General features: G+C 40.2%; 1 protein-coding gene across 1 annotated transcript in view; it reads right to left on the bottom strand.

The window, feature by feature from the left end:
* Nucleotides 1–12,248, bottom strand: part of SPEF2 (sperm flagellar 2) — a 219,544-nt gene that overhangs the window by 50,424 nt on the left and 156,872 nt on the right. Inside the window, 3 exon segments of the mRNA XM_023545418.2 lie at nt 906–1,044; nt 3,152–3,280; nt 5,510–5,654. Of these exon segments, the coding sequence (XP_023401186.2) occupies nt 906–1,044; nt 3,152–3,280; nt 5,510–5,654 (413 nt within the window).

Here is a 12,248-nt window from a genome sequence, read left to right as displayed (position 1 = left end):
TTAATTGGCCCTAACTAATAATAAGTCTGAAAGGATCCGTGGTGGCACAGTGGTTAAGCGCTCTGCTCCAACCCTTTGGTTAGCAATTCCAACCCACTAACTGCTTTGCAGGAGAAAAGATGTGACAGCCTGCTTGGTAAAGATTACAGCCTTGGAAACCCTATGGGACAGTTTTACTTTGTCTTATAGGGTTTCTGGAAACCCTGGTGGCATAGTGGGTAAGTGCTACGGCTGCTAACCAAGAGGTCAGCAGTTCAAATCCACAAGGCACTTCTTAGAAACTCTGTGGGGCAGTTCTACCCTATCCTATAGGGTCTCTGTGAGTCGGAATCGACTTGACGGTAATGGGTAATGGTAATAATAAGTCTGGCACTAGAAAGATATGAAATACTATCTTTTGAAAATTAAAAAAAATTACCTACAATCTTACTTTGTAAACCCAGGTTCTCACTGAGCAGTGTGAAAACCAAACTCATCAATAACATGTAAAACTTGATATTGAAGTAGAATGCTTTGACACACGATTTACTGTTTGAAAAGAAGTCAATACAAATGTGATAAGAAACGCTTACTGCAGGTGTTCACATATGTGATTTCCTGAAAAGTCAAAATTTATATTTGTAAATGTAATTTATATTCATAAATTTACATTTGTAAATACCTTAAAAGTCTTTGACAACTTTATTACAGAGGAACAGGAGCCCTGGTAGTGCAGTGTTTAAGAGCTTGGCTGCTAACCAAAAGGTTGGCAGTTCAAATCCAACAGCTACTCCTTGGAAACCCTATGGGGCAGTTTTGCTCTGTCCCGTAGGGTTGCTATGAGCCAGAATTGACAAGATGGCAATAGGTTTGTTCCCCGCCCCCCACCCCCTTTAGTATTTTTAAAAAGCCATGCAATACTTTACCTGGCCATTTCGTTCAAGTATCTCTCTCCAAGCCACTTTTCCATGAGCTTATATACATCTACCACCTTTGTTACTAGATCTTCAAGAAAAGCCAATGCTTTTGTCTTTATCAGTTCAAGTCGAAACTGTGTGGCTACCTCTGTTAAGAAAGATAAATGAGGATTTTTTTTTTTAAATGTACTATATGTACATGCATTTTCTGATGAACTGAATTTAATTTTAAACCGATCATGCCTCAGTTTGTGAAACTCCAGGTGCACATTTACTAAACTAGCCATGTCATTCAGAAGCAAAACATACTCTGTGCTAGAGAGTCATTTAAGACATTACTTAACCCCAAATTGTACTTGAGCTTTAAATTCGTCACATTTTATAGCAACATACTGTTCGATAAACTTGGAATGATTAAACACACGTAGATAGTTTTGAATTAAAAAAATGAATACCTTGGTTTGGTAATGCCATTATATTTGTCAGCACTGGTAAAACTAGCATAAAACCAGTGTGTCCCAGGGCCTGACACTGTTCCTGGTATATAATGAGGGCCATGGATGTTACCTCCAAAATATCTTTCCAATCTCTTTCCTTTATTTTTTTCCATTGCCACTGGCCTAGATTGGGCACCGGTTATCTCTCAGCCAAACTACTGCAATAACCTTATTTCTGCTTTTTCCAACTTCCTTTCCCCACATCAAATCCGCTACCTAACTTATCTCACTTGCAGATATGATCATAACAATTTTTCTGCTCAAAAGTCTTCACTAGCTTTCAGTTGCCATAAGAGAAAATCAAAATTGCTTACGGGGCCTATATGACCTCATCTCCCAAGCTTCTCCTGCCCAGCATATGCCTCATGCTCTCAAGCTACTCGCGGGTAAACAAATGTGCTCCTTACCCTCTCTCTGCCTTAGCATGTACTTTCCCTCTGCCGTCCTTACCTCTGTTTGTCCTCTGGGCAAACTTTTCCGTAGTCTTCCCATTCAGTTCAAACAGTAGTTCCTCTGGGAAGTCTTTCTTAATTCTTCACAACCCCTCCCCTCCCATGCTCCTTTTGTCCCATATGCGTGTCTCAAATTTCACAACACATTATAAGCGACCTCTTGGGTTTCTCTTCCTCTAGATTGAATTTCATTTGTCAGTTTGTTTTACATTTGTGCATATGTGCAGTTACCACAGGGTCTGGTGCATAATGGAAACTCAATGAACATTTACTATATGAATGAATGAATTTGGTCACACTAAGGGGCATGTGATGAACAAATTGAAACAAGAAGTTTCATACTGAAAACCACTGAAATCAGATGCAAGGGCAGATAGTAGGGAGAAGCATGTGCTGTGACTTTCCTGATTCCACAGGTCTCCCTGACTTTAAATTTTACTGTTGGGATTGTGGAAGCAAGTAGTAGTGGGATGGGGAGGAGGGAGAGGAGAGAAGCAAGGGACAGGAAACATCCATAATAGCTAGTGGTCACTAAGTAAAGGTGTCCCAGACTACCTAATGCTGCATTGTTGTGGTCGTCTAGTGTACTGACCATGGTTCCTTTCAAATTAGGATATTTTTGCTCAGTTCCCAGATCTTTTCAAACTTCATTTTGAATTGCATTACAGTTAAAGTTGGAAGATAGTACAGAGTAGAATTTGTCTTGTAGAGTCCTTGCTAACTACAGAGAAGAAGGCCCTTGAACATTAGAGATGCACCATCGTCTCTTCTATGACTTCTAAGAACCTACTTTTGGAACCATTTATACTTCAGTCAGAATTCATTTTCCTAAGAAGAGGCCCAAGTTATTCTCATTATAATATAAAACCACTTAACTTAGGTAGCCCTGAGACATTTTTTGACCTTTAAATTAAAACAAATCCCTACAGGGGAACCGATTCGCCAGCAATGGGTTTGGTGGGGGTTTCTGTAGCATTTTCTTTGTTTATATTCTTTGCAATTTTCATTACTGATGTTGATTTCTTAAACCCTTTCCAAATTCTCTCGGTGCCTTTTTGAGATCTTGGCAGACAAATTACGACTGTGATTAGGGGATGCCAATACATCTGACTCATATGTCAGTCACACTTGTGCTTGGTCCTCATATAGTCAGATGAAAACAACCAGCTAAATGTTCTACTTTTCTATCAGTTTGCTTTGTGGTCTATAGATACAATCTGAGCAATTGGTGAGCTGGTTGTGCGCTGTTTGCCTACTGGTCTATTTTCTACTGAAAAGCATCATCTTAATTCTTTCCAATTGCTACCTTCACATTGCAGGGCAGCAAGGTGTTCTTCCTTTATTTTGAGTCTTAGTTCGTTTTTCTTTTCTGTATCGGTGAATTCCTCTGGGGTTACCACTACAGGAGAGGCTTCTGCTGCAGGTGGTGATTTGCCTGAAAGGGCAATGAAACATGCTGGGTACACAAGTGCTCGCACACACGGTCCTGGGACAAGATGAGTACAAAGTTTATAGAGCTATCAACCTCTGGAGATTTGGAAACTAGAAACCCTGGTTGTCACAGTGAGTGGTGAAATATTGATAGTCCTACCTGGAAACTCTTCCATGTGGTGTCTAGGCTGAACTCCTATAAAAACACCCTGTTTGTGTAGCATCATGGGTAAATGAGGTGCGAAGCAAGTGCAGAGATGATGACAGAGTATGGGGACTGAAGTCAGCGAAACCCAACACAGTGCAGGTGCCATTAGCCACCCACAGAAGATGGCTTGTGTTAGCAATGTGTTTCCCAGGTCTGCATCGAGAAAAGGTCAGAGAATAACCTCAGAAAAATGGGGCTGAGCTGTGATTGATGTTCAGGAATCTATAACCCACCTAATTATGTTTAGTTAGTGCTTAAGTATAAGCAGTTTAGTGATTACATAAGAAAATTAGAAAATAAGAATTTGGCAGTATTTGTCTGAGGATTTACCAATGGGAGATGACAGTGTGATTCTAGTTGTGTCTAGGTTTTTACAATTCTATTCCATTCAAAAAATTTTTCTTAAGCGTCTGACCTCAAAGTGTTTGTAATCTCACAAAGAAGGCATAAATGTAACCAAGGAAATTGTGATAAGATATATTATTAATTGCAATAATAAATGTATGTACATGTTACAAATGAGCTTAATCACTTTGGATTTCTGTTTTATCAGCTGTAAAATTAAGGGATTGAATATCGCTAGTTATTCCATTAAGGTGAAGGGAAGCATTTCCCCCCAGTGCTGCTTATTTATTTTATTGCTACCATCTGAGATGGACTAAAGTGACACATTCTTTTTCATTGTCTTACTCTTGCCTTTGCCTCAGGTGCCACCAACCCCTCATGTCCTTTCTCTCCTTGCTAGCATCGTGTCTTGTTAACTCCTATGGTCATTGCTTTGCTGCTTCTATGCACTCCATCTGGGAAGCCTTTCCCTGTCCCCTCAGATTGAGGGAGGTGACCTTGCCCCCAAGGTACCTGTACCTCCCCTATCAAAGAACAAGGACTGGTCAACTGTTTATCTGCTGCTAGATGGGAAGCTGTAAATTTTGTTTATTTATTTATTTTTGTTTTATTATTATTATCTTTTTTTAGTCACTAAAGAGTCTCTGGGTGGTACGAATGCTTAATGCACTCTGCCACTAAGTGAAAGGTTGGAAGTTTGCATCAACCCAGAGGCACCTCAGAAGAAAGACCTAGTGATCTACACCGGAAAAACCAGCCATTGAAAACCCTATGGAGTGCAGTTCTACTCTGATACACATGGGGTCGCCATGAGTGGGAGGCAACGCGAGGGCAACAGGTAGTAATGATGATTGTGTCCTTGGCACCCTCATAGTGTATTGCACACAGCAGATTCCTAATAAACACATGCACAACTGATTAATGGAGTGACTTGCTCAGGTCCTTTCTTCTGTTCTCTTGCCTCAGGGCACTACAAAAATATAAAAATGGAAATATTTAGAAGGGAGGGGAATGCTTGTGGGAGAGCTGGCCTTAAGGTTAATTGTGGGTCTTTCCCTATCTGAGTTTTCTTTCCTCTTTATTTATTTATTTATTTTATCATCCATCCTGCCTCTAGGCAGAGATTTAGGTGGGAGGCCTCCAAAAGAAGGGAAATGCTTGAATTAAAGTGCCCTGAAAAGAATATACATATAATTAGCTTTTGACCTTATCTGGGTTACTGTAGCAAGTGGCAACTCCTTTGCCAATTCTGCTTACATAGTCTGTTTTTAGAGTCCTTTAACATGCATGACCTGGTGGTGCAGTGGTTAAGAGCTCAGGCTGCTAACCAAAAGGTTGGCAGTTCGAATTCGCCAGCAGCTCCTTGGAAACCCTACTATGTCCTATAGGTCACGTGATGGCAATGGGTTTGGTTTTTTGGGTTAACATGTTCAAAACAAGGTTTATCCTACCTGAATACCCCGAATACCCCTGGATATTTGGATCAATAAGTTGGGTGGGACTGGTATGTAATATGATTTGCCAGCTAACACCACAGACTCACAGAAACCTGGGTCCCTCATTTAAACCTAAAGAACAGTGTTCTAGTGACTTAAAGGCCCATGTGCCTGGTTAAGTGCTTCTTTTCTACCAAAGAGAGGTTGAAGCATCCAGGGTTGTGGATGCTAAAATCATGAATACCTTTTGTTTTTTTGTCTGCCTTTTGTTTCTTGGGTTCCTTTTTGGCTTTTTTATTTGCAATTGTCTGAGTAGGTTTTTCTTTTGTATCTACTTGTTGATTTTCCTTTTCCTCCTCCATGTGCTTCTGATGAATTTCAGCAGCCACCTGGTTGTGTATCAGCAATATATCAGTTAACGTGGCATTTATGAAATACGATAACCATTTGGATTTAGTCATCACCAGATCTCGTTGAAACCTCATTCCACTGTAAACCATGCCTATGTACTCAGCCTCTAACAGAATCCACACTCTGATTTTTAACTTAATCATTTGTGGGGAGCTGCTCACTCTCTCCAGCTCTGTCTACAATGCAGCCTTGTGTTTCCTTACGGCACCCCTGTATTTCCTTCAGTCCGTCATGGCTCCATAGTTATGCAAACAGTCCCCTCTTTTTAAATCTCAGACACTATGGACTTACCCTCTTTTCTTCCAAGTTCCCGTTACCTCTGGCCTCCAATCCTGGGCATTTCCCTGTGAATGGTTTTTTAAGGAGTTTAGACCTTTTTTCCCTAATTGCTCTACCTTCCATGAAATTTTAATACTGCAGATATACAGTGTATCTGTTTATGTACTGTATGTATATTTGTGCTTCATACCTAAAAAGAGTAAGACTTTTTTTGCTCTCTTCGCCCACCCCAACTCATTAATGAGAATAAATGCTCTGTGCTAACTGGGGAGTCCCTGGATGGTGCAAACAGTTAACCCACTTGGTTAAAATCTCAATAGCACAATTGATGAGGAAATGGGGGTTCATGGGGCCTTATTTATGTATTGGCATGCTTACTGTGTCCAAGCCTGATGTTATTTCTGGGAGAATAGGGGGAGAGGATAGGAGGAGAAAGAGGGAGACTGATGGAGGTGAATGGAAAGATGAATAAGACACAATCTCTACCCTTAAAGAAGCTTACAGTCCTGCAGGTGGGAGAGACCAGTCAATCCTGCCTTCTCCAAATTCCTGCCACATTTGATGTCACTTGGCTCAGCTCTTAACTGTCCCCAAATGTTCTATGAATGTTAAGTCTCTCCCTGAGCTCCAGATGGGCTGTAACCACCCCCAGAGCCAAACCAGTCCTACTTCTTTGTATTCTCCATAGCTTTTTAGCACCCATGCTTTGCTTATAGGAGATGCCCAGTAAATGCTTATTAACTAACAGAATTTCTTTTAAAATAATCATATTCCACTAAAGGCACCCACATCTGCTTCAATCTCAGCAGAACCTTGGAGGGACACAGCAAGGCTTCAAAGAGTAAACCACTTTTTAACCAGATACCCTTTTGATACAAATGGATTTCATGCTATACACTGTACTTGCAAATTCTTGGTAAAGCTGAAAGAAGACTTGTTAAAATTCTCTCCTAAATTGCAAGCAATTCATTTTCAAATCGGTTCTTGTAAAGCGCAAGTTAGCAATTTCCTTTAAAATTGGAGTTTTCTACCTCGTAAACAACCTCGCGATGATGATGATGAATTATCATTATCTTCATTTTGCTGGGCCACTTGCCTCCGAGACCTCTGGGACTCGTTCAAAAATTAACATAATTCACAATATATCCAGAAATCTAGCTTGTAAGGCTAGAGAGAACTTTAGAAATAATGTATTGACATTGTGGGTGTTAAACATGACTTGTTTCTTCCAAATTATTCCACATATGCTAATTAGAAAAGAATTTTGTTAAAAATCAAAATAGAATGCTAAATGGACAGCTCTGGGAGAAACTGCTGTAGAGAAAAAAACCAGGGTTAAAGTGCTCTCATTTAAATTACACTGATCTCAGATGGCACTGTTTCCCCTGCAACAATTTATGACATCACGCCTGCCTCATTTGGAACTCAAAGTTTCTTAAAGGTCATGTGACATCATAGTCATAAAAGTCTATTGTTGTTAGGTGCTGTCAAGTTGGTTCAGTATCATCGATTCTCGATCATATGCTCCCTCCTAAAGTGGCTGAAAGTCGACCAATTCTTTTTGGTATAGTGACTCTGTGTATTCTTGCTTTTTCTGGCTTAACAAAGAGAATTTTTTTTTGTGTGTGCATGCTTTAAGTGAAAGTTTACAATTCAAGTCATACGAAAACTTATACACACATTGTTATGTGATCCTAGTTGCTCTCCCTACAAGGTAACAGAACATTCCTCCTCTCTACCCTGTATTTCCCGTGTCCATTCAACCAGGTCCTGTCCTCTTCTGCATTCTCATCTCACCTCTGAATGGGAGCTGCTCATTTAGTCTCATGTATCTACTTGAGCCAACAAGCACACTCTTCACCGGTATCATTTTATATCTTATAGTCCAGTATAATCTTTGTCCGAAGAGTTGGCTTTGGGAATGGTATTAGTTCTTGGCTAACAGAGAGTCCAGGGGTCATATCTTCTGGGGTCCCTCCAGTCTCAGTCAGACCATTAAGTCTGGTCTTTTTACTAGAATTTGAGTTCTGTACCCCGCTTTTCTCCCACTCCATCAAGGACTCTCTGTCGTGTTCCCTGTCAGGGCGGTCATTGGTGGTAGCCGGACACCATCTAGTTATTCCCTTCTCAGGCTGATGGAGTCTCTGGTTTATGTGGCCCTCTGTGTAGCCTTTCCACCTACTTTTGATGCTTCCTGTGTTGTTCAATACTTTGCCCATAACCAAAAAAATCTGTTGCCTAGAGTTGATTTCAACTCATAGCAACCCTATAGAAAAGAGTAGAACCACCACATGTGTTTCTCAGAAGCAGATGGTGGATTTGAACTGCTGTTCATTTGGTTAGCAGCTGAGCTCTTAACCACTGCACTACCAGGGCTCCACTTCGTCCATAGAATCCTTCGATATTGCAACTCAAGACTTGAATTTTTTCTTTAGGTCTTTTAGTTTAAGAAATGCTGAGTGTATTCTTCCCTTTTGGTTTTTGTCTTAGGCTGGGTTCTCTAGAGAAGCAAAACCAGTAATGCGTATAAATATACATAATATATATATATATATGGAGATTTATATTAAGGAAAGAGCTCACGCAATTGTAGGGGTTGGGACGGTCCCAAATCCTTGGATCAGGATAAAGTCCTTTCCCAATTCACAGTGCCGAAGAAGCTGGTGAACCCAAGATGAGCAGGTTAGGGAGCAGGATCCCACTCACAGGTTGTGACGGTTGAGGAATTCCCAGGGTAGGCAGGCAAGACAGCAAGGTTTCTCCTGAGTCACTTAGCTGCAGGGGCTGGAGAACCCAAGATAGGCAGGTCAGGGAGTAAGACTCTTACTCACAGGCCATGAAGATTGGCCAATTCCAAGAAGGACAGGTAAGCTGCTAGCTCAAGTCCCAAGAAATAGAGGTCAGACAAAAGACAGCTGCTGGATCCAGAACAAGCCAACCACTTTTCAAGGAGAGCAGGGAGGAAGTAGGCTGTGGAAGGTGGAGAGATGAAGGCTGAGTGGGTGGTGAGCTGCCACAGGCCCCACCCCTGCCAGTACCACTCAGCAGATTCCATCATGGGGGTGATCACATATAAAATTTCAAAAGGAAAGTGATCACAACATTATACAACTGCTGAACACTGAGAATCATGGCCCAGCCATGTCGACACACAATCTTAACTATCACAGTTTTCTAACTCCAGGTCTTTGCACATTTCATTATAATACTTTACTTGTCTTCTCAAGCTACCCTTTGAAATCTACTATTCAGCTCTTTTACTTCACCATTTTGCTTTAGCTTCTCTACGTTGAAAGGCAACTTTCAGGGTCTCTTCTGACATCCATTTTGGTCTTTTCTTTCTTTCCTGTCTTTTTAATGACCTTTTGGTTTCTTCAGCCATGATGTCCTTGATGTTATCCCACAACTTGTCTGGTCTTCTGTCATAGTGCTCAGTGGGTCTAATCTATTCTTGAGATGGTCTCTAAATTCAGGTGAAATATACTCAAGGTTGTACTTTGGCTCTCACAGACTTGTTTTAATTTTCTTCAGCTTTAACTTGAACTTGCACATGAGCAATTGATGGTTTTTTCCACAGTTCACCCCTGGCCTTGTTCTGGCTGATGTTATTGAGCCTCTCCATTGTCTGTTTCCACAGATGTACTCAGTTTAATTCCTGTGTATTCCACCCAGCAAGCTCCATGTGTATAGTTGCCTTTTGTGTTGTTGAAAAACGACGTTTGCAATGAAGAAGTCACTGGTCTTGGAAAATTCTAGCATGCAATCTCCAGTGTCATTTCTATGTCCAAGACCATATTTTCCATCTACCAATCCTTCTTCTTTGTTCCCAACTTTTGAATTCCAATCACCAGTAACTATCAGTGTGTCTTAATTGCATGTTTGATTAATATCAGACTGCAGAAGTTTGTAAAAATCTTCAATTTCTTTGTTTTTGGGGCCTTGGTGGCACAGCGGTTAAGCATTTGGTTGCTAACCAAAAGGTCAGCAGTTCAAATCCACCAGCCACAAAAGGTCAGCAGTTCAAATCCACCAGCCACTCTTTGGAAACCCTATGGGGCAATTCTACTCTGTCCTATAGGGTCGCTATGAGTCCGAATGAACCTAAAGGCAATAGGTTTTTTTTTTTTTTTTTTTTTGGCATAGATAGTAGACCATATGATTGTCCAATTCAAAATGGCCAATACCAGTCCATTTCAGTTCACTCATGCTTAGACATTGGTCTTTACGGCTTCCATTTCATTTTTGATGATTTCCCATTTTCCTAAATTCACACTTCATTCATTCCACGTTCTGATTATTAATGGATATTTACAGCTGCTTCTTCTCAATTTGAATCACGCCACATCAGCAAATGAAGGTCCTGAAAGCTTTACTCCATCCATGTCATTAAGGTCGATTTGATTTTCAGGAGGTAGTTTTTTTCCAGTCTTACTTTGAGTGACTTCCAGCCTGAGGGTCTCATCTTCTGACTCTATAGCGGACAATGTCCTTCTGCTATTTATAAGGTTTTCACTGGCCAATTTTTTTAGAAGTAGATTGACAGGTCCTCCTTCCTAGTCTGTCTTAGTCTGGAAGCTCGTCTGAAACCTGTACACCATGGATGAACCTGCAAATATTTGAAATACTGGTGGCATAGCATCCAGCATCACAGCAACATGCAAGCCATCAAAGTACAACAGACTGACAGACTAGTGGTAGAATACAAACATAGAGGATATCACACAAAACTTAATCTTAGTAAAATTGAAATTGTAGATATGGAAAAATCCCAGAAAAAATAAAATTGACCATAACCACTTCAGGTTTCTTTCAAGAAGATATAGAAAACACAAAGTATCCTATACCTGATAAAGAAAATGAACCTTTGGGGATGGAGGATGGGGAAAACATTATAGGCCTGGATGACTTCAAAAAGAAATAATTCCAGCCTCCACAATTTGAACAGTAATGACTGATGAGCAGATGAGTTGTGGGATGACATTATATATAAAGAATGCTAAAGGTCATTAAAAACAGGAAAGAAAGAAAAGGCCAAAATGGATGTCAAATAAGACTCTGAAACTTACTCTTGAACATAGAGCAGCTAAAGCAAATGAAAGAAATGATAAAGTAAAAGGGCTGAATAGATTTCAAAGGGTAGCTTGAGAAGAAAAGTAAAGTGTTATAATGAAATGTGCAAAGAACTGGAGTTAGAAAATCAAAAGAAAAAAATTTGCTCCACATTTCTCAAGCTGAAAGAACTAAAGAAAAAATTCAAGCCCGGAGTTGCAATATTGAAGGATTCTATGGTGAAAATATTAAATGATGCAGGAAGCATCAAAAGGCGGTGGAAGGAATATACACAGTCACTGTACCAAAAAGAATTGGTCCACATTCAACTATTTCAGGAGGTAGCATCTGATCAGGAGCTGATGGTACTGAAGGAAGAAGTCCAAGCTGCACTGAAGGCAATGGTGAAAAACAAGGCTCCAGGAATTGATGGAATACCAATTAAGATGTTTCAACAAATGGATGCAGCACTTGAAGTGCTCACTTGTCTATGCCAAGAAATTTGGAAGACAGTTATCTGGTCAGCTGACAGGAAGAGATCCATATTTATGCCTATTTCCAAGAAAGATGATCCAACTGAATGGGGAAATTATTGAACAATATCATTAATATCACAAGTAAGTAAAATTTTGCTGAAGATCATTCAAAAGTGGCTGCAGCAATATATCAACAGGGAACTGCCAGAAATTCAAGTCAGATTCCAAAGACAACGTGGAACCAGGGGTATCATTGCTGATGTCAGATGGATCTTGGCTGAAAGCCAAATGTGTTTTATTGACTATGCTAAGGCATTCGACTGTGTGGATCGTAAACAAATTATGGATAACACTGAGAAGAATGGGAATTCCTGAACACTTAATTGTGCTCCTGAGGAACCTGTACATAGATCAAGAGAAAGTCCTTGAAACAGAGCAAGGGGATGATGTACAGTTTAAAGTCAGGAAAGTTGTGGATCAGGGTTGTAGCCTTTCACCATACCTATTCAATCTATATGCTGAGCAAATCATATGAGAAGCTGTATTATATGAAGAAGGATGAGGCATCAGGATTGGAGGAAGATTCATTAGCAACCTGTGTTATGCAAATAACACAACTTTACTTGCTGAAAACAAAGAGGACTTGAAGCACTTACTGATGAAGATCAAAGATCACAGTCTTCAGTATGGATTACACCTCAACATAAAGAAAACGAAAATCCTCACAACTGGCTACATCATGATAAATGGAGAAAAGATTGACGTTGT

The sequence above is a fragment of the Loxodonta africana genome, chromosome 2 (genome assembly GCF_030014295.1).
Source record: "Loxodonta africana isolate mLoxAfr1 chromosome 2, mLoxAfr1.hap2, whole genome shotgun sequence".
Classification (NCBI taxonomy): Eukaryota; Metazoa; Chordata; class Mammalia; order Proboscidea; family Elephantidae; genus Loxodonta; species Loxodonta africana.
The sequence above is the reverse complement of the archived record's forward strand: the minus strand, read 5'-3'. Positions and strand labels throughout refer to the sequence as shown.